The sequence below is a fragment of the Venturia canescens genome, chromosome 3 (assembly GCF_019457755.1).
Source record: "Venturia canescens isolate UGA chromosome 3, ASM1945775v1, whole genome shotgun sequence".
Lineage (NCBI taxonomy): Eukaryota > Metazoa > Arthropoda > Insecta > Hymenoptera > Ichneumonidae > Venturia > Venturia canescens.
The window spans coordinates 5970051-5991834 of record NC_057423.1 but is presented as its reverse complement, the minus strand read 5'-3'; the positions used below and the strand labels follow the sequence as shown (position 1 = coordinate 5991834).

The window sequence follows — 21784 nt, the reverse complement described above, 5'->3', positions numbered from 1 at the left end:
AAAATTGACGCTCAAATATTTTTTCTATGCCCTCGAAAAGTTGAACGGTTCAAAAAAATACTTTCGCTCAGTTTTTTTCGTGTTACCCGTTCGCCTATATGCACCCGTTGTATGTGCCACGAAATTTGATTTTATCATACGCATGGAACCACTGAAATCCATGAACTTTAATTATACTTTTGAAAGTGGTCAGGATAATTCTGAAATTAATACAGAACCCGCAAAAAATCAAAACCGTCGCATTTCAAAGAAATATGCCAATTGGAAATTTCATATTTCGGAAATATATTCGTACACATAAACGCCACGGGGTGACTCGGCGAACTTCTGAACTTGAAACTTTTTAATCGAAATCTTTTTGCGTGTAGCGAATAAACCAACAATTTCTAAAATCAGGTTAGCATATCCAGCCTGAAGATGATGTAATGACCTTGCACTTTGTGTTCCTGGCACTCTTACTTCGTAGACAATAAATTTAACTAATTGTTAAACGCGATATCATCGTTCCCTTCGCGTCAGATCTACGCCTATATATGCTAATCATAATTTCTGTGTCGTGTTCGAAGTATGTTTTTTGCATCGCGCGACTCACCGAAATATTAACAAACAGTTATGGGCTCACAAAAAAAGTAAAATATCGTCGACCGAAACTGAAAGACGACAAAATCAAAAACTTCGATCGCCAGTCGGTTCGATTTGGGTTGTATGAGACAATTTTAGGTTATATTTCTCCTTTTAACGAATTGCTTTGATGCTCACTCGGCTAAAAAAATGTCTCCTCTGAAAATCCGTGGCTACATGCATTTATCCGAGTCGATCTAAAGAAAATGGCTGACCGAGTAGAGACCAAAATTTTAAACAAATCCGGGCAATCCTTTCGAAGAGAGCTTCTTCGCCATTTTTTTTCATTCCCTCGTCTTTCTTGTATTCCAGTACGTCTCACACGTTCACGTATAAACGTACAACAAAAATCAGACGTCACAAATATTTGTATTTTTTATTTATAAATTACATTACCGTTTTGTATCATTATTATAATTAATATTAATTTTTATTCTTTTTACTATTCGAAATACATTTCAAGACTCGGCAGTCACACACGATCCTCAGGGCGGGGGGTTGGTATAACTTGTGTCTATTGACCTCAGATTGTATTTTCAAACAGAGTAGTACGCCAGATACATGTTGTTTTTAAATATATTCATATATGTTAGTATATTCATATGCGTAAATACACATGAATATATATTCTTGTACATGATTTGTTCTTCAATATTTATCCTAAGTAAATATATAATAACTGAGTGTGTATGAAAAACGTAGACTATTACATTGTTTATCTTAGGTGGGATTCTTATAATATCAGTAAGGTTACAATGCAAATCTTATGGGGCTTGAGTTACATTGAACGTAATGATTGAATTGTCTTATCATTTTGTTTTTCGTTGGTTCGGTGTATATATATGGTAATATATATAGTAAACTTGGGGAGGGGGAAGAGGAGTGGGGGGGGGTCTGGTAATAATAATAATGGCATCGAAGTTTGCATTGTTGGAAGGCGTCGAGAAATATTGTTTCAGTTGAATTCACCGAACAATTCGATATTTTCGTAAAATTTTTGAGGTTAGAAATTGATGTTGGGGTTAAATGTTAGTGAATAAAGTTTGGGTACTAAGAAACCGATGAATTTCGTAGTGTATTCGAACGATGCAAACTTCAAAATCGTCGATAAATTGAAATTGCTTTGAAATCCTATCGTGCATTCCCTTTCTCTTGGTACGTTTGAGAAACGAGTGTCCGTGTGTGGGCGAATGATCGAAAAAAAGAGCGAGTTCAAGAGGCTTTTGTTGCTCTTTAATTTCGTCCTAAGAGGAACTTCCATTGGGAAGTTTTCGCTCGGGGAGGAAGACACATTTTAAGATTTTCTTATTTTTTATTATTTTCAACGGTGAAGACGTGGCGGCTGAAAAAAAGCGGTACTAATCGAGGCAAAAATCAATATTGACGTATATTCATATTCGCGTTATTACAAACGTACGCAAGGTGTTGTACGAAATGGCGAAATGCCCGGTCACGCTGTCTCGAGATTACTAATTATCTAGCAGCACGAAGAACCAACGATTCTCCTGCAAAAGTGTCTGCGGAAACGGGGGAGGGGCAACCACCAGAGATTTTCGAAGCAATCTTTCACCGAAAGGCTTGTATGTGTGTAAGGTGTTTTTTTTTTTTTTTCTTTTTCATTTCGAATACACAAATCATGAGAAAAAAGAAAATAATTGACGTGTCTACTCGAGACTATACAATGCAGTGTGAACATGTACGATACACGATTCGTTTCTCATCTTTTCTTCGTATTTGTTTTTATTATTATTTTTTAATTTAATAATAATGAAATACATGTGTATAAATATATTTTCATTTATATTTATACACACAAATGTATTTATCATGAATAATAATTATGACTAATTGTATTATATCGTCTATACATATAGAGTAGTACGGTTTGACTTGATAAAGAGAAAGTAATTTATTATGGTTGTTTTTTTAATATCCTTCATTTTCATTTTTTTTCTATGAATAGGTTTCTCGAGGGGCCGGTCGTCTGCTAAGGTAAATTGCGGTGCGTCTGTAGAAACCGGGCATCGAATACGCCGGGTTAACTAAGTTTTTATAGTCATTTGAGACTTAACCGATGTACCGGTGGCTGCTGAAGCGAAAGTAAAGAAAAAACGGACGTCGACGTATTCTTTTATTTGTTTAACCGATAAAAAGGATGACGTTATGGCGCGAACGAGCGAAAGGGTACCGAGGACGTTGGTGTGATCGTTATTGCTATTATTCGCGGAGTCCTTTCAATGCGCGGATGATTTCGTCAATAAATTTCTATGCTCGTGCGATTATTCCGAAATGTGTGGGGACGTTCGCAGGACGTATCGGGTGCATAGACAGGTTCACACTTGGGATGAAGAAGCAGCCGAAAATCTTATCGAGATCGTCCAATATCTCACAAATATATAGGGTTTCAAGTGTTTCAATCTTTCGCGTGTTTATCGATTAGAAAATTTTCTAATAGTTTCGCCAAGAACGTTTTATCGACGAAGAATTTAACAATTTTTATAATTTATAAAAACTTTCAAAATTGTGATGAATGAAGGAACGATCATTCAAATGTAAATCAACAAATATTTTCAATGTTCTTGTTTCGGAGCTCAAATTTTCACTACCCTTCGCCTTTAATATTTAACCGAATTTTAGTTATTCATGCAACAGCAGCAACAGCTCTCTCCGTTTGTTTATCGCGAACTGTCGATACAATATTTCTCGTTTGAGCATCAAAGGAATTAGCGCCTTTCAGACGGTGATTGTGTACACATCCAATACGTCGGTAAAGACACGCACACGCGCACACACACACACGCACGCACACAGAGCGTGAGAATGATTTTTCAATGCCCCTAAATACACGATTCGTAATGAGCGTAACGCTCGTACCCGGTGGTAACCGCCTAGTGTAACAACATAGCACCTAAGTAGGGTTTGTTTTGTACTTTTTTCCAATAATTCGCGCGATAATAGTAATTATTACTATTACGAAGATACGCCTATGACGAGAGACAATGTATTTACATGATACGATAATTTTTTCAAATGTGTGTGTTTTTAATGTTTTACCATTTTCTTTTTCCCCCCCCTCCCCACGATTACGATAATGTCGATAGAAAGCAATCTAAAAAACGGGTGACTTGAATATTTTATTCGTGATTTTTCATCGACTTGAAATATTATCTACTTTGACAGATCAAACGTACGACCATAAAAAACGATTTTTTTTCTTTCGTCTGCTGTTGTTCTTGTTGTTCTTGTTATTGCGTAATTATGCATATTTAATATACACAAAAACGCTTACGCATTTAATAATAAAGTCATGTTAATAGACATCGGCGTGGTAAGGTTTTCGCTTTTTTCATCGTTCCTTTTCTTTTTTTCTTTTCATTTTCGTTTTTATGCCTTCTTTCTCACGTTAAACCTATTACTCGTTTTCGTTTCTTTTTTTTAATCTTCTTCTCCTTCGTATAATACAATATCTACAGATTCGGTCACAAACAAAACCGTCGATAAAGTTTACTTACAATGAGAACGCAAAAATTAACTGTGTTACAACTTTAAAGGCTCTTCATATATCACATAACCAAGACAGTTTTATTCATTTTTTTCATCTTCTTCTTCTTCTTCATTTCACCGAGTTTTTGTTTGTTCCTTCTTTTTTTATTTCATTTAGAATTGTTTATATATTTAAATTTAATTATATTTTTATATATATCGTTACCGTTTGTTTGTTTGTTTGTTTTTTCTCTCTAGTGTACTAAAAAAAAATTCAGTGCACGCTTATCTCGCGAAAATAGATGAGCGTCGCAATAATTGCTGAGCAGTTTTGTTTTCATCGTTTCACATTATCCTTATATTGGAAATATATGTGTGAAAAGCACTCCGGTCCAAATCGAATTACGATTTATCTCACTGTGTCTAACATTGTGGTTGTTCATTTGCACATTTTCCATACCCATTTTAATGCACATATGAAAAAAGTGCATTTTTAATAAGATTTTTTTGTTTTGTTTTTTTTTTTTTTAAATCGAAGTACGATTTTTCAAGATGAAATTTGAAATTTCATGAAATTTGCTTGTAATGTTATGCTTATATGTCCCCAGTGAGAAATGTTATTCCACGAGAATTTTCGCACTTGGCGATTTGACAAAAATGTGGATAACAATGTCAGCCATTTTTGTGACCTTGGGAATATCGATTTTTTGGTATGATTCAATCAGAAAATTATTTACGGCATAATTTCTTGAAAATATTGTGATTCATGGCGTCCGAATGTTGAGTGCAGTTTTCCCGAATTTTATTTAATCGTTAAATACTAAAATTCTCGTCGAATGATCATTTTGCCGGGAATAAATATTTTGCGAGTGAAACATTCTTAAGATTGTAAAGCTGCGTTCAGGCTGGTAAAAAGTTGTGGCGAATTCAAAGGTTTAGTGAAAATTTTTACGCTTGTGCGTGTACATTTTCGTGCTGACCGTTCAATTCGCCACGATTTTTCACCGATCTGAAGACACGCCTTAAAAACCTTTTCATCATACACAAAATTATATGCATTTCTGTGTATTTTATAAAACTTCAACAGTTTCATTATTCTTCAAGTGATCGATTACTTCGCATGTTCGCACGTGAGATTCAGACGCAGCTCAGATTGGAGTGGAATACTTCGTGCACATATACAGGATTTTCCAACTTAAATGGTCGACAACATAAACTCAAGTTCCGCAGTGAAATTCGAGTTAAAAAGTTGGGCGTTTTCTGATCGTACCTTACCGATGATTTGTTATTCATGATTTAACGAATCGCTTCATATTTACAGCGAATACCGTTTAAACAACGAGGGTGGAGCAAAAATTGATGAATTTTTGGACTTTTTCGGGCAGCAAATTTCTCACAAGTATCAGATTTTTGCGCAAGAGTATGGATCAGTCAACTTACCTCACTTGGAATTTTCGAAATGGAAATTCTTTGACACCGTTTGAAAGGCTCTGTCAACCTACGCAGGGCAATGGCAAAAATGGGCTGACAGAGCCTTTTTTTCATCGTTCAAACTGTCTCAAAGAATTACGATTTCGAAATTTACAGCTACCTCTCTCGTACTCAGAGTTGCGATATACCGACTGATCCATCCTCTTTATGGGATTCTCACGACGAAATAAATGACGACGGAAAAAATGAAAAGATTAGTCAAATTCAATGAAGCTAATTGATAAGATCATCGGATGCAGTGACTTTTCGACTCGGAATTCGATGCTGAGTTTAAATTTATATAATTGACAATTTACCCTGGGATATCCTGCGTAATATATAAATATATATATGCGTTCATATATATATTATTCTAATTATTACTAACCGAAGCTAACGAAGGTTCGATTTCCTTATTAACGATTTGCAACGTCGAATCGGTTTCCTCATTCATTTCCGTACTATCAGCGGCACTTGGATTCGCAACGTTATTTCTTTCGTAATGAAGATCGATCGTTTGAATCTTTTGTAAATCCAATTGAGCTCGTAACCTAGCGATTTCGCGTAAATTCGCCCGATGACGATCCCTCAAGCGTTGATTCTCGTGGGAAATTGTCCGTACGAGGGTCAGAACGTCCTGAGGGATGTCGAGAGCGAGAAGACGTTCTTCTAATTCGGCAGTTGCTGCTACTGAGACGTTTATCGACTCGGAATCACTGTCGTGGGAGGTGCCAACCTCCGCCGGTGGAGGTTCCATCGTGACGGTCGACGACGTCACCGCGGCGCTGCTCTCTTCTTCCTCCTCCTCCTCCACTTCCGGATGTTCCGCTTTCGGAGATCCTTCTTCCTGCTCCTCGTCGCGGTCCTCGACGGCCCGATGCTTTACAGGATCGAGACGATCCTCGGGACTCTCGTCGTTTTGACTGTGTTCACCCGCCGTCGTACACACGTGCAGAGGCGTGTAAACGTCAGTCATTGTCTCCGGTCCCGGTGTCGGGGGCTTTTCTAACTTTACGCTTATCCCGAGCGTATCCACCTTCTCCAATCCAGGACTCGCGCAGTTATTGCTTCGACGTCGCTCGTGGTGATTCAAGCGACGAGGATGCACGCTCGATGAACCCGAGGGTGGTGGCGGTACACCACCGCCCGGCAAACTCGGTGCTCCGATCGGCGCTAATGCTACATTCGGCTGGAAATGCGGCTCGAACCTTTCGCACTCTGACATCGGTACGACCCGCTCCGGATGCTGCAGAACCGGTGGACCTCGACTCAGGTAAGCAGGCACCAATGGCGAACTATTTTTTTTTTTCGTGGAACGTAAGATGACGATTTATTCGGTGATTATATGTGGAGAAGTTAGGGCGGGGCCGAAAGTATGAGAGAAAATGAAAAAATTAAGATTAAGTGAACTTGCAATGTAAATTGTTCTGGGTTTGTCGTGATTTTCTGAATATTTTGAATTTTCAAAAATAATCTCTGAGGCGCGGGTTCGTGTCTGTTTAATTGGAATAATTAAAAGTATAAAACGATTTTTACAGTAAATTCGTAAAAAAACTTTTTTGCGAATAAAAATATAGTGAATGGATTTCTTCAAGTTTTTCCACCCAGTGAACAATTTTTGTTTTTTCAGTATCGTCGAAATTTTCGAAGAATTTTTTATCGTTTATTTGGTTATTTCCAGGATAAATTTTTCCATACTTTTTCGTGATTTGTGGACAATTACACTCTCTACTGGATTGTTAGGTTCGCGTTTTCATGATGGAAAAAAATATACGAATGATTGAATAAATTTTCTAGGAATTTGCGAGAACTCTAATTCCAATAGTTTTCTATTTTCGGGTATTAATCACCTGTCCCTGTGTTTGCACGAAGCTGCCGAATTCCACGGCCTGAAAGCTGATGCTCCTCTCGTGGCAAGCTCGAAAACGGCCCATTGCATTTGCAAATATGGATCACTCGCGTTTCCTGCAGGTGAGACAGGATGATACATTCCCATACCATTTCCATTGTACACTCCCGTGCATTCCTCACGTCCGATTTCCTTTTTCGATCTTTTTGCCAATTTCTCAGTCTCGTGTCGAAGCTGAAATGACAAAAGTTACAGGCTGTGAATTAATATTCCCTAAATGGTGATAAAAAAATAAATAAATCATGCAACGTCATTTATTTTGGGAAAGATTTGTATGAGAAATATTTTGGTATAATCAATATGAGGCCAAGACAGATTATTCTCGTACGTTCGAACCGAACTCTCAGCTTATCAGTAATTTATGTTAAGATACGCTCGTTCAACACTCTCAATGACGAGGATCGATTTTTCGTCTTCTTTTTTTGTTCAATTATCTCTTTCGATTAATCTGTGTCAGGCCAGATTACGGATTAGGGATGCGAATATAATTTCAATATACTGTGGTTAATCGATATCTGTTGATTCATCCAATTATTCACATATGGACGAGAGCAATTAACACTAAAAAATTATTTTGAAGAAAAAGAATGTTTATAGAGCCACTGAATGAAAATTTGTTGTTATGCTGATAAAATTCGACGGTTAAATCGATTGGAATCGGCCATGAGCTAATTTATTATGAAGAATTATGAAAATATTCTCACCTCTGCTTTTCTCTTAAAGCTCGGAACAGGATATCGTTCCTTGAGATTACGAAAGAGTGCAAGAATTTTGTTGTAGTGTTGTTGATCACGAGAGAGCAAGAGATAGGATCGCCAATTAGTGGAATCGAATCCCCAATGACAGGTGCGATTTTCGAGAGGTCGATGAGCGTGTCGCACGAATCGTTGGGGTGAAAACTGGCATCCGCACTCAAGGCACTCTATGCATGGTGAATCTTCGGAGGTGAAGATGTCCGCATCAAAAATGCCTTTGCACTTGCCGAAGCATTCGTGGTAGACTTTGAATCTGCCTATCGATTCTTCCAGGCATTCTTTTTTGTTCCTGGCCTTTTCCTCAGCAATGAGATCATCGTCGGTGTCCTGCAGCATTCGGGTGCTTTCTCTGAGAGACTCGGTTCTTCTTAAGAGAGCACTGACGAGACGCTCCGCATCGGTTTGAGTGATGAGACCGCAGGAAGGGGCATTTCGAGGCAGAATACCAGAAAGTTTGAGCTCTTCGAGCTGATCGTGGTTGCAGCGAGAGCAATAGATTTGCAGCTCGTCGCATACTTGATTGATCTGTTGTAAGGAAAAATCCTGTAGGACCGTATTGAGGATTTGGGGCAAGCAGAGTCTTCTCTCTCCACCAACAACGAAACAAGATATTCTCTCGTTTTCCAGTATAGTTTCGCATCGTTCCGAGCAGCTTTGATCTGGCGCTGTCAAAATTGGAATTTGAAATTCCAATTGACGTTTGTCGCTGCATACGAGACTCTTCAGTTTTTCAGGCTGCGGATCGTCGTCTGAGTCAATGGGAGAGCGTTGTTCCTTTCTGGAAACAACGGCTGGAGGTTCTACGAGGGCAATGTCCTCGACAAGAATTTTTTTGCTGTCCTTGACAGTCAGTTCGACGCAACTGTCAAGGGCACAGTTGGGCGAACGAGCGGCAGCCGCTGCTGCAAGGGATGGGAAGTGAAAGGGTGATTGTTCCTGGCGCAAGGCTTTGCAGTCCATACCCAGTAGGGCGGAGCTTGGTCCTTGAAGACTTTTAACAGCGGACAGCTGATAAGTCTTTAAGACAGTCTTTAACTGAGGACTGTAAGATTGTGTATTGGTACTGACGGGTAGGAGCGTCTCCATTATTGGGTTTTCAAAGCTGTGTCACAGCGCTTCGAACACACACTCGATGTTAATTATTCCTATAAACTTTTTCTTTTCCTGTGTTAACCTTCACCGGCAACAGATCAAAACTTAAATTTTCAACGAAACAGGAACAACAACGGTAACAGTAACAAACAAGGCAATGTTTTTTTTGTCTTTTTTACGCACAAGACAAGAAAAAAAAGAGCTCCACTCTTACGTAGCCGCGGATCGAAGAATCTCACGTGGGGGGCACATTTTAATACGAAGTTAACTCGCGAGATATATCAATTGTGTCTATCAAAAGTTTAGCACTTGCTTGGAAGGTTCGCTTACGAGGACTGCGAGAAAAACGCGATTCTCCGTGATTTTCATCGACACTAGTCGCACAATCGACGTATCCACTGAAATACTCGTTACGCCAGCAAATAAAACCGAGATAAACCCGGTCCATCTCTTCGGATGACCTACGGTTGCTTCTTATTCCCTCGTCCACACACTGTTTCTTTTATTTTTATTTCTTTATTTATTTGTTCTTTCTTTCTATCGCGGCACTCTCAGAACACCCGTTTAACCCTCGTATCGTGTATATGTATATAAACTGTGTGTATATATGTACATATACATGAATGTACTTTTATATATGTATATATAAAACCGCGAAATCTTCAACGAGAAGTGCACGCGAGAGAGAGAGACAGCACGCTAGCGCGCCCCGTTTCTCTCTCTCTAACTTGGTCGTTTCTCCGGTGATATTCCCGACGACGGCGTCGACGTCGGGAAAAACGACGACGACGACGACGGCGACGAAAACGACGACCGCGACCGCGACGACGTTGATGAAAACACCAAGGCGCTCACGCCGTTATCCATGATCCGTCGCACCACGCACTCTCTTCGAGTTTCGTTTTTTTTTGCTTCGCTTCCTTTTTTCTCTTCTTTCTTCTTTCTATGTCACGATAATTCGCGGACTCTCTCGTAGCCACACATATATAGGAAGGATCAGAATAACAGTCGAACGGACACACGCAAGCGCGTATAAACGAGTTCGCCAGCGAGAGAAAGACAGACGCACACTGGATGATGCACGCACAGTTTTGAGGAGATGTTGAACAAAAAGAGAGAAAAAAAATTCGCCAGACAACACGAATCTTTAGCGTGGAACAGAGGTGAAAAAAGTTGAACAGTTGGTGAAAAAAAAGATACCACGAGTAGTGAAAAAAAACGTTCTGGAAGGAGAAACAAAAAATTGAAATTGCTGAGATTCTGAAGCGTCAAACGTGTTTTTTTTTATAGTCCGTGGCGATCTTTTACAGGGTTTATGGATTGAGCTGGTCTTCACGGGCTTATGGTTATGGGGATACACCGTGGCACCACTGAGCAACGAGTAGTATACTACAATACATATATATACCTATATGTATATATAGAACTACAACCTCGAGAGTACAGGTTCGGTCACTGGTATGGGTCGGTGGCCTGGTCGCTGGGCCTCGGGCCTTTCTTGCGACCTGCGAAACAACACATGTCCGTACCGTAAAAATCCACTCCGCAACGATCTTTTACTATACGCGCGCACAGGCACAAAATGATAACGAAGAAAAACCTATGTAGAAAAAAAAAAACTGAGAAAAAGACGAAGCACAAATCCCGGAGAGTTGATCCTCTCGGAGAATAAACGAATTCAAAAGCTGCCGAGTTCACAGACACGAAAAAACGTACAGCAGTCAGTTTCGATCCCGGTTTTATCTTATCGGGAATTTTGAAATGAAAGTTCTGTTTCGTTTTTTTGCATTTCGGGATATGTATCGCAATTTTTTTCTGCGTTTTCTGTTGTATCCAAAGAACAGAAACACAAAGAGATACACACACTTTTTTTATAACCACGACACTCGACTGACTCTTTTCCCCCGTGGATACACTCTTTCTCGCACAGCGTTTACAACTCCGCGGGCCTTTTGACAGATATCTTCTCGGGCAATCCTCGGGGTCGCGCAGACATTCGTGGAGGGGAAGGGAAGGGAGGCTCTCTTTAGGGAGGGGGTGGGGAGCGATTTTACATTGCACGAAGCGTCGCGCAATGGCGTATCGATCGTCCACGCAACGAGCACACTGAACCATTCGCGGGAGTACGCATAATTTTTGCGTACTTTCGTCGTTTTCAACCTCTTCTTTTATCTTCTTTATCTCCCTCTCCCTCTCCTTCGGTCTTCTCCTTTTCGCCTTTTTTCACCAGAGAATACGGGAGCCACAAGAGTGCCGAGTGAACCGTCGTCCACCCAAGAGAACCCCTTGACGAACGGGTATACAACACAATAATGCTCTACACGTAGAGAGCGCAGCTCCGATAAGTGTGCCCGTGTGTGTGCTTGCCGAGTTCGCACGCACATACACACGCACGCACGCGCGAACCACGCTACTCGTTCGCTCTCGCTCCTCCGAGCTCGCTCGTACACACACGCACACACACCCATCCACGTACGCGCTCTCGCGGGAAGATCGCGCGGCTTTTTTCTCGCTCGGACACTCGCCCGAGCTGCACCTCGCTCCGTCTTTCGCTATTTTATTCAATGTGTGTCTGTGCGTGTGTGTGCACGATTATACTCCACTTTGTATGCCGCAGTATATGTGGCGCGCGCTCGTGTCACTCCTGTCGGCTCTTCTATGTTTTATACATTCTTATGTATTACATGCACGTGGTATATATCCATATATATCAGGCTCTCCGTAAACGCCTTATTGACAGAAGGACGCATCGACAAAAGTCGTTAGAACGTGGCGCGCACTGGCGGGGAATGATCGCACGATGTCCGCGGATTACACAGAGCGGTGAGAGAAAGAGATCCGAACTGCGAGATTCCGGGCGTACGTCCCACACACGTTTCGTCAACGCAGCACACCCTTCCCTTTGTTGGGCCTGTCTATATAGATGACTAGATTTTCAATCGATTTCAAACTTCAGAGCGGTTCTTCACGATAATTTTTTATTCTTTTTCGAAATTTTTATTCATTTTGCCATTTCATCACTACTTTTCGAAATTTTATACATAAATCTTTAGAAGCATTCCCCGTGTCGTTTCGCAACGCGTCAAGGTTCATTAGAAATTAGTACTGTAAAACAAGTTCCAGTCCGCATATTTCAAAGCCGCTGATTTTACGCCCGTTCTGTTGCAAGCATTTGATGTGGAGATACACAGAGAGATAAATGTAAAAAATATATAAGTGTGGTAGAGAGTCGAGCCCTCGAGAGAGTTTGCATGTGTACGCGCGTGCGTCGCGCGACCGCGCACACAACCGGGCATTCGTGTCGCTCGTTCGCCTCCTCCACCTTTCGTCCTCTCCTCTTCGCCGCGGTCGTCGCGTCGCGACTCGACCGGCCTACGAGAGAAGGAGAAAAGTGCTGGCGCGAACGGGCGTGAGAGAGAGAGAGAGAGAGAGAATAATCTGCGCGCACACACACACACACACAACTTTACAGATTTATGAATACTGTACATATATAGATCGGCGTAACTTGTACTTCTAGACGATGCGAGTGCTAGAGATAATGTATATGATAAAAGAGAAAAAAAATTGGAAAACCCATACGACGCGTGGTTCGATATTCAAATAACGAAGATGGACCAATCGACGTGATTTTAGCACAGTGTATATATAACCGAACATGAAAATATAACCTGAAAAACGAGCACGTTCAGAAAAACAATCACATTTTGAAGTGAAATCGCGAAGGCGAATGAAAACAAAGAACCATTTGGACGATCACAAGTGCAAGAAAATCGGGAAAGATCATTTTCAGCAAACCGTAATATTGCAATAAACTACTGAATTGAGACGAAAAGAGACATCTTGGTTATCGTTAGAGACAGTAGACAACGAGAGACCCGTTCTTTCGTTACTCAGCATAAGTACATATAGCGAGTGGATAGAAAAATCAATGTCTAAGAATCGCAAAAGCTCATTCAACCTGGGCTCTCGTGTTCAAAATAAGACGATATAAGTCCTTCTGTTATTAAGTCTCGAAGAGGAAAACAGGAAGGGCACGGTTGTATCCGAGTGTGCGCCGTCGACGACTCTCGTGGTAAAAGAGGAATCTCCGTGTAAACTCTGCCTATCTGTCTCTCAGGTTTCTCCCACCGCTCGCGTTTGCGGCCATGCTTCTGAGCTTGGCGACCTCTCGCCCCCTCCCTTTTCCCTTGGCGTTCAGTTCAGCGCGTTGTGTTGTATCCGCGCCCCTCCCGCACCGGCGCGTCTGCTAAACTCGCTCGCTAACTCGCCCCCCCGCCCCGCTCGCCTAACACTTTGGTGTTTTCGCGACGTGTACACGCTCGATACACAGCCTCGGTGTGGTTATCTCTCGATGTGTTCGCGAGAGACTTGTACAGACGCTAGCCGGGAGCGGCAGCATCATCAGCTACGACGCGACGGAGTCGCATGGCGCGCCAGATGTCAGCGAGGGGTGGCTGGCTCGCGAGCGTGTGCGTCGCGCTCACCCTCCCTCTCCCTTTCTCCCTCCCGCTCGCGCTTCGCTGTCGGTCGGCTGAGCGTCTAGTCATGTGACCTTCCCGTCAAAATAGCCTGCGTACAGTCGAGAACCGCGACGCGCACTCCCACATACTTTCCCACTAATACTTGGCCAATGTAACGCGAGAGCGAGAAAGAAAATATACAGCCATGAGTAGATATATAATATATGAATTTATATACTCCCGTCATAACTATACATATGTATATAGAAAGAAAAGCAGAGAAAAAGATGCCGATTAAATACGACGAAGAGAGAAATACGACTCGGCCTGAACTAGTTTTGACTCAGAAATTTCCAGGACGAACGCGTTCGGTTTTTCTACAGTGCCTTTTTTCCGGAACGGGTCCGTTGGTCCCGAGACTCGAGCACTTCGGATATCCGAGTGCAGGAAAACCTGGTTTTGCGTCGTACGTTTTCGGTACGAACTAGTCTTGCCGGGATGATTTTCAGAACAAACTGGTTTAGCCTACCTATGATTGTCTAGATAAATCGAGGAGCGATTGATTCGTCGTTACCCGGGTTAGGCCCCTTGTACATAAAAGTTTGCAGATCGAGAGGAATCTCGTGTGGAGAGTTGCGCCCTCGTCATCGCACAGCCGACTCGCCTCCCGTCCGACGACTCGACTCTCGCGCGACACCGAGCAGCGACGACGACTCTGTGCACGAGAAGCGCGGCGCGAGCGTATAGATTCGTATTTTCAATCGGCCATCGGGTGGACGCCCGTATCCTCCCTTTCCCTTCTTTCGCACTCCTCTCCCCCCCCCCCCCCCCCCCGACGCCTCGCCAGTCGCCTATTCTTTACTTTTCGCTTTTCACAACTTACCGAGATCGCGCTCACTTCTCGTATGCTTCGTTTGCAGCAGCACACTCCCAACAAACCCGACATCGGACGCGTATTGGACGTGTATACTCTCATTTGTGTTGCTTGAACCCACGAATTCTTCGTATTTCTACGAAACATGCGATTCTACACGAGTACCAATGACCTACGGAATTTTCCCGCTGGCTACCGTTCTCGATCTCCTCTCCTACAAACGACCCAACATGTCACCAGAATATTACGATTTTATACCCTACAGATGTTGTACACGTACTTTTTCACGTTGCATGAGTTTCGATCTGTACGAGAGCGCACGTCGCACCAGCAGTTCCGTAAACAGCTGGGAATCGAACTTTTACCGTTTCCTATTAAATTTTATATTTCACATTGTGTCCGTATGGGATGAAATAATTCGTGAACGATTGCTTCTCAAATCGAAGGGTCCTTTTGGTACATTTTCATCAACCGCGTCTTTCATTTACGACTTCGAGACCGTCCGAAACTGTCAACTGCGGGCAACGTTTTATCATTTCTTTTTATTTCGTTTTCATTATGCAAGGCTATGAGTTTAATAACTTTCTGGTTATTTTATTGTGTGTGTGTGCTTATGGCCTGTGAAAGATTTACAGTTTTGATTCAATTTTCAAATGTCCGTTTCTCGACGGTTCGCTTCAACTGCTGTTTTTCGTTCGCTCCTCTGCACTCCTTTTGCATTATGATAATCTCGTTGCCACATCAATTACTTTGGGTTGCATTGGGAAAATGTGGGAAAGCTTGAAATAACAATTATGAGGCTGAGAATAGTGCGAACGAAGAAGAGAAAACGAGGAGAAATCACGCTTGAATATTTCAACTGCGAAGCTGTCAGTTTCTGAAGAGGATTTCAAAAAATCGATTCCTAACCTCACTTTTTTCGATAACACGGTACCTGTGATTGTTTATCAAAATGAAATATTAGAGAGCGCACTCGGAATTTCATTAAGTGAGGTTAAACTGACGTTGAATTTACCTCAAAAGCATTGGACCCGAAAACACGAACAGTAGGAACAAAATATCCGAAATAAAAAAGTATGAGGTTTCTTATCGAGGACATAAATAAAATGGAATCGGAACTAATTTTCATACGTCGCCGATTTTTCAACTGTTTCTAAAGAGGAACAAAAAATTTTTCCACGAACATATAACACCGCACAATTGGCACGAAAATGAACAAACGTGACTCGTCGTGTGTTTTGTCACTTTTAATATCACAAGAGCAGAACGATCGCGTTCGAATTTCATTTCATGATCGAATTGCAATCGTCGACAAACTCGAGCCATTATCTCCGATTCGGCGATACACGCTACCCGATGTATATATATTCATAGAACTCGATTGTTTTATATTTTTTATTTAATATCACGATACAGCACCCACGTGTATTCCGAAGCCTTGAGTTTCGAGTTTCCAGCACCTGGCACTAAATATTAAACTTATTAACTCGCCGGTGTCAAAACTCGATGAATAATTACATTTGTACATGTTTTTACGATACTTTTCACACCTGTATACTTGTACAGCGTGTCACGCTCGAATATTCTTTCTCCGTTTCTCATCGTTCGTTGTACGGACGACTTTTTCAGCGATGAAAATAGGTACGGAAAAAAACGGTTTTACATAACAGAGAACACTTCACTCGCGATTATGATTATTGAGCATTGACCCCTAAAATATTTTTAGGTGTCATTTTTTGTGCCCGATGTTTTCTTCAGCATAAAACGCGTTCCTCCTATGCGAAAATTAGTTCGATCGTACACCGTAACCTTGATTTCCGCAACGACGAAGGGACTCGTGAAGTCGCATCTCATGAAACTTTGATTAAAGTGACTTTGGAAAACGAAAAAATACTGAATAAATGTGAACAAACTGTTCTACAGTTTTGTTCTGTTCCAAGATTATCGAGTGTTACGCGGGTACGTGAATTTTTATACTGGACGAGTTACGATGACTATGAAAAAACAGCTTCGCAAACGTTTCCTAACCTCACGCGCCATAACTCACAACTGTCGAGTCTTTAGTGCCAGAATATTTTTGTGATTTTTATCATTCATTCGTGTACGTTAAATTAACAACCTTCACGGTAATTCTGATTGAGAATCGCTTAAATTTTTTTGTGGAACAAAAGGTTTTCGGCAACAAAGCCTTTTTACAATTCTTTGTCAGATTCAAAGTGTCGAGATATATACTGGGAAAGCCGAATCGACTAAAACGCCGCCCGTTGTCAAGATGGCGGTCAAGACAACTCTCGAGCGCCCGAAAACTCGGTTTCATTCGTATTGACAAGGAAAGATCTTTCTTACGACGATTGGACTGGACTAGTTGAAATTAACGAAATGTGTTGCGTTCATCGATCTTTTGCATAGTTGAGGTTTACTTTATTATTCGACGCAATCGTTTGATGCGTTCGCATATTGATCACATAAACTAACCTCAAAATGTCGACGATTAAACCGTTCGACATTCCGATAAAAAGTTATTTCCAGCGTAGAGTGGTCTTTTCATGCCTGAGTAGAGAATTCGAATGGATTTCCTTCGTAAAGAGTACCGCGGTATAACTAATATGATTTCTTGATTGTTTATTCCGTGGCTTTTGATCCGTGGATTTGACCGTTCCAGCAACGCGAATGATTTGGACGAAACGAATAATTTCGTGCTCTCAATATTCGTCTACGCGTCTCTCTAAACAAATAGCCAAAAATAGGACATCCTCGAGGAAATTTCCAGAGTTTGTTATTGAGAAAGATTGTGATTGCTGTACGCGGTTGGATGTTTTAATAAAACCGTAAAATTCGCTAGAGTCGTCATTATCAGGAGCTAATTATTTCCATCGATTCCCCCCACTCGTGAAAGGTCAAAAGTTTAGGAAAATAGAGGGGCTCGGCGCTGCTGTTGCTACGGCAAAAAAGAGAAGCACAATCGCCTCTGTGACAAAAAACGGAATGTTTATTCTGCGCTCCGCTGGAACAAGAGGCGCGTACGAACGCTTCGAGAGGCTTATCCAGTGTGTCGCGAATGCTGGCGAAAGGGGCGAGAGAAAATGGGGAACGTATAGATGCGCGATACCATGTATAAATATATATTCGAACAATGCAGGGTGTATGAAACTTGGCGAATGCGCGCGCTCGTACTTCACGAAGAGACGACAAGAATCCGAAATATATGCATATAAAAACAGCCGATAAATATGGGAGCTTGGAATTCGGGTTTGTTTATGGTGTCGCAAATCATCGAATCAGAATTAAAAGTGAAGGAAAAATAGAGGAGTAGAATTCCCGAGTGACATTTCTGACCCTTGAATTTTTTGTCGTAAGATAAAAGCAGACACTCCCGCGCTGCATATTTTGCAGCAGAACTTAAATTTCATACAAAGGGGCTGTGCTATAATTAAATCGTATCGTTTACCGCTATCGCTGTATTTCATTCATTTTTTCTTTCCGTGCTTACGCTTATCGTATTTGTATTCCCGAGTGAATCGGTTGCCACGGTATTTCGTAGCAAAATATGAAAATCAATCGAGGTCGTTTTGACCGCTGAACAAAAAGTCGATTTGTTTCGTGCCGAGCGTATTATCTTAACGGTTATTTCGTTTTTTCTTTCTGAATAATCCGTCAAGTTGTAAATAACGAAGAGTAACGCTCCGTACGATTATGGCGAAGAGCAAGTGTAGGTTGACCTTTACCGAATTTTGACATTCTTGGAACGTTGATCGAACCGCGATTTAACCTCCATTTTTACGTGGAGAGTGCTCGGAGTCTCCGCACACGATTCAGAAGCTTATATTTGAAAAGAAATGAGAAAAAATAAACAATAGATGACGACGACGACGACGGCGACAAAGAGTCGAGGAAAAATGGAAGAAAAAATAATAGTCTTGTACGCGGGAACGGGTAAAGCGCAAAAATACACTGCGTGTAGTGCGAAATGTATTTTGAACTTTGCGTCTCATGTCAGTGCGTAGTCGCAGTCGCACATGATCAATGACCTTACATCGAGTAACGTCACAACAAGCACATTGTCACGTACACTTTTGTTTATGCATTTTTGCGATACCAAAGCTCGTCTGTGTTGACCAAGCACGTCTGAGCAACTGTTCTAACCTAACTTCCGCGAGTTTGTTCATAAAATGTCTAGAATCACGCCGCTTCGCTCGTCGTCGCAGCGCTTCTGCTTTTACGCGTTTATCTTTGCACAAATACAGATATGCACACATATTTACATGTTTACGCACGTATTGTGACGAGGAAAACGGTGTGTTTGTATCAATATGTAAATATAGTACGGTATGCGATGCAAAAGAAAATATGTATATCTTGATCCGCGGTGGAGTTTTGCATTTACGTTACGTGTCGCAATTACAGAGTCGGCAAACACTGAATATTTGCATATTCACAACGCACAGAGCACAATAACTGATTACAGTCGATAAAATGCTACTGGACAACACATTTATGTCACTCTTGTGGATGTATTTTATATAAATATATGTATATATTAAGAATCGGAATGTTTCTGCCTACAGATATGTGATCATTCTTCGTTTTGTTTAGAAATCGTCTCGACCGAGACGACGCAGCGATGAAACAATAAAACTTTTCATTAGCTCTGACACATTACGCATAACCTCAAATATTTTTCTTCCCGTTTTTGTTTAGGCTTTCGACTGCACCATCCACAGCTAAGATAATTAGAAGTAATTTTTTTTTTCGAATTTTTTCTATAAGCCTTGAATTTATTTTCGCAACAAAATTCACACTGTTCACTGTTCATTTATTTGCGCATAAATAAAAAAATTCGAAGAACGCATCGAAGTGAAAATCGTGGAGTATTTTCATTTTGAATTTTTTTTATTTGTCAAACATATTCGGGGAAACATGAGTTTTCATTGAAGAAATGGCACGAACAAAAGTACCCGAATTCTCGTCAGGCTCGATTCAAACTAGTTTTTATGTCGACGTGACTGGAGATCGATTTCGCTTTAATGAAAAAAAGTTAATGGAACGACCCTATTAGGCATCGATTATTCGAGCAACTGCGGTTAAAGGTGGAGTCGAGAATTTCAATCGATTCACAACTGAACTCTTTTGTGATTTTGCGTGTATTTTATGACTTTGATTTTCTAGATCGTTTCTATTCTGGTAAAAGATAAATGCTGAATCCAATGTGTTTGAGTCTAAATGTACGGCAGGCTCGCGAATGCTTTGTCAAAGTGTTGATTTATTAATATTAGAATAATAACGGAGTTTCGTGGGACGTGATCGTGATATAAACGGTCATCAATGTTAATGATCTGATCAAGTGAATCCTGTACTGTAGCCTACTACCGTAACATATTTCACTTTAATACCACGCATTCCGAGCAATATCATGCATTTAGTTGATTGAAGGGTTAATAACGTAGAAAGAGAATGAGAGAAAGAGAGGAAAAAAGTGAGAACACTTAAAAGATCGCTGAAATACCGTTCGTAAACAATTATACACGCATGGGCAATTCAACGTGGAATTTGCCTCTCATCAGTGACTTACCGTATTTATCAATCAACTTCCATCGACGAGTTGTGTATATTCGAAAATTTTTCGAAAAAATCGCTTTTTCGGTATGTCGACCAAACAGTAGTAGAGCGTTTTTGAGAGCTCTGAAAGTGAAGTGTAACTGCAAAAATTGATGGTCACGCTCGGGAAGATGGTGGGAAATAAAGGAAATAGGTTATACACGTGAAGCGAAAAACTCAATCGAATTTTAAGAACGCGGAACTTCCGAGCAGAACTCGAGACAAATTTATTGTTTTCTGAATAATAGGATGAGGGAAAACAGGAGAAATCGTGGAAAAATAAGTACACGTATTCAAATATCGAAAATAATTACACAAATTTTCATCGCGTCGATGCGACAGACTATTTTTTATTACACGATAAACATGGAAAACTACGAACCGTCAATTAAGACGGGAACAAAATTTGAGAACTAAAATGTTTTTTTTCTCTCTCATTTCGTTTGAATCCAACGCTGCAGACTTCAGCGTCATATTCTATCGTTCGATCGGGGGTTAAACTTTCAATATACTGAACCGCACTTATCGGATTATGCGTTCGATTTCCAGTATTATCGTCGTATGATCTGATCAGACAGCGATCGCAGCGACAGCGGCATTCCCAAAATGGCCACGGAATTGTCGTCCTTATACGAATCCAGGCGGCGCTCGCGAATATATGAACCGATAAAGCCCATAATTCGGCGACAGGATGTAGAGTCCGAAATACCTCGTAATTATTGGTGGGAACGTGTCTTGTGCTACGGTGTAATTATAGAAAAACTAACCACATGATTTTTCATAATTTGATGAGGCTCTGTGCAAAATCACAGTGTAATTAATTGAACAACAATTAATCTCGAAATGACTTATGATTTCGGTTTAATCACTCGAATTTTTCGGAAGCCGTAATCGATGGTGGACTCGCAACTTTTTTTAGCAAATATGAATTTCACTGTAAATTCCCAATCGATGTTTGAAACGGGAGTAAAAATCCTTGATTCATCTCAAAAGCTACCGAAATTTATTGTTCCCAAAATTTCTTCGAATGCGTCATTAGTCGAACGAAAAAAATTCTCAACTGTGTTACTTTCGCTTACCTGCTGAAGTCGAATGATTATCTCGTCTTTGAGCGTAGGCCAAAACTGAAAATGCATTTTATCGACAAGTGTGGGAACGCGTATCGAAATTAATAATTCAAGCGGAATGGCCCATACGTATTTAGGATGTATAATGTACGAGGCTTACGCGTGTGCATCGTTGACGAACAAAGAGCTCTGCAGCGCGACGAGGCCGCGCGCGTCAGGAGAGAGAAAGAAAGAGAAGGGAAAAGAACTCTTCGGAATAGTGCGTATACAGCTTGAACACGGACAATAGTGTCGATTATTCGCGACCATGTAATCAGTGGGTTGCCACGGATAATTTCGCCGGGAGTTGCACTTATCGCGAATGAGGGAAAAAGAAAAAAGAGGGGTCGAGAGAAAGAGAAACAGGGAGTGGGGGGTGGGGGAGAAGAGCTACGCTCGAGTACGTTCTATACTCG

At 41.1% G+C, this 21784-nt stretch overlaps 1 protein-coding gene across 1 annotated transcript; it reads right to left on the bottom strand.

Annotated features, from left to right (window-relative positions):
* Window positions 1–978: 978 nt before the first annotated feature.
* Window positions 979–11775, bottom strand: Snoo (Sno oncogene). The gene is made up of 3 exons (XM_043414699.1): window positions 8188–11775; window positions 7425–7657; window positions 979–6869 (listed from the first exon to the last, which is right to left on the bottom strand). The coding sequence occupies exons 1-3, from the start codon at window positions 9322–9324 to the stop codon at window positions 5948–5950; spliced, it is 2292 nt and encodes a 763-aa protein (XP_043270634.1). The 5' UTR covers window positions 9325–11775; the 3' UTR covers window positions 979–5947.
* Window positions 11776–21784: the final 10009 nt, after the last annotated feature.

Excerpts from the sequence above, each read along its gene's own strand:
- Snoo (XM_043414699.1), bottom strand. The coding sequence starts at position 9,324 with ATGGAGACGCTCCTACCCGTCAGTACCAATACACAATCTTACAGTCCT. Across the intron at positions 7,658-8,187 it reads GCTTTAAGAGAAAAGCAGAG|CTTCGACACGAGACTGAGAA; the intron begins GTGAGAATATTT and ends TTGTCATTTCAG. Across the intron at positions 6,870-7,424 it reads TCGTGCAAACACAGGGACAG|TTCGCCATTGGTGCCTGCTT; the intron begins GTGATTAATACC and ends AAAAAAAAATAG.